General features: G+C 69.4%; 1 protein-coding gene across 1 annotated transcript in view; it reads left to right on the top strand.

The window, feature by feature from the left end:
• CHLNCDRAFT_139024 (hypothetical protein) overlaps positions 1 to 1,138 on the top strand; it is a gene marked incomplete at both ends in the record, with an annotated part of 13,468 nt that overhangs the window by 6,713 nt on the left and 5,617 nt on the right. Inside the window, 2 exons of the mRNA XM_005844322.1 lie at positions 302 to 445; positions 733 to 867. Coding sequence (XP_005844384.1) covers positions 302 to 445; positions 733 to 867 — 279 coding nt within the window. The remainder of the gene's footprint in view (positions 1 to 301; positions 446 to 732; positions 868 to 1,138) is intronic.

The raw sequence follows: 1,138 nt of genomic DNA, 5'->3' as shown, positions 1-1,138 counted from the left end.
CGGCGGCGGCTGTGCTGGGAGTGTGGGGCCGTGCCCAAGGTGGCGCTTGGCGGGCGAGTGTGTGCGCAGGGTCCGCTGCAGAGAGCAGGGAGGTGCCATGCCGCCTCTGCACACTGGGCAGTGTCCTGCGTTGCTCTGGAGACGCCGCGCGCAGCACCCACTTGCTGCTGGGGAGCGCCGGCGCTCTCGAACCCATTGCCTCTTTCTATGTGCTGCCTTCGCGCTTATGCCGCCCAGCCTGATGCTGGCAGCTGACCCGCCCCGCTGGCTGGCCTCCTTTCTTTCTCTCCTTTGTCTGCAGGACAAAGAGCATCTGGCCAGGCGAGCCGCCGGCCCAGAGGAGGGCGAGGAGGGCGAGGAGGGCGGCGCGCCCAAGGCTGGAGGCAAGAAGTCGAAAGGGCCCCAGGCAAGCCCTCCACGCCGCGCCCACCTGGGTGCACCCTATGTGCGAACAGTCGCTCCGATGGAGCGTCCAACAGTTTGGTCAAACATTTTGGTCAACTCTGTTGATACGGCCTGCATGCCCGCCACGCACAACTGGGGCGCCGTTTGGCGGCACCGCCTCGCCTGCCTCGAGCGCTCGCACCGGTGCCTCCCTCCTGCCTTCCCTCACTGCACGGCATCGCACGCGGGCAGCCGGGTGCTGCGCCACGACACACAATGCGCCGCCCTGCTCACCCCTCCTTCCCTCCCGTCCCCGCTCCGCCCCGTCCCGCCCCGTCCCGCCTGCAGTACGCGGGCGGCCTGGTGCTGGAGCCGCGCAAGGGGCTGTACGACCGCTTTGTACTGCTGCTGGACTTCAACTCCCTCTACCCCTCCATCATCCAGGAGTACAACATCTGCTTCACCACCGTGCAGCGCGGCCAGGTGGGCGGGAGGGAGCGCGGGGAGGGGGGGGCAGAAGGGGGGGGGAGGAGGGAGGGAGGGAGGGAGGGAGGGGGCAGGTGGAAGACGGCTGGAGGAAAGTGAGGGCGGGAGCGCAGGGAGGCAGGGAGGACAGGGAACAAGGAACAGCAGGCGGGCGGGGGGTGCGGGGCCGGCTGCTGCAGAGCCTTGCAGGGTGCATGCCTTTGCGCTTGCGTGTGCCTGTGCATGCCTGCCTGCGCAGCCTGCCCGCTCCAGACCGACGCCGCCCGCG

The sequence above is a fragment of the Chlorella variabilis genome (assembly GCF_000147415.1).
Source record: "Chlorella variabilis unplaced genomic scaffold CHLNCscaffold_23, whole genome shotgun sequence".
Classification (NCBI taxonomy): domain Eukaryota; kingdom Viridiplantae; phylum Chlorophyta; class Trebouxiophyceae; order Chlorellales; family Chlorellaceae; genus Chlorella; species Chlorella variabilis.
The sequence above is the reverse complement of the archived record's forward strand: the minus strand, read 5'-3'. Positions and strand labels throughout refer to the sequence as shown.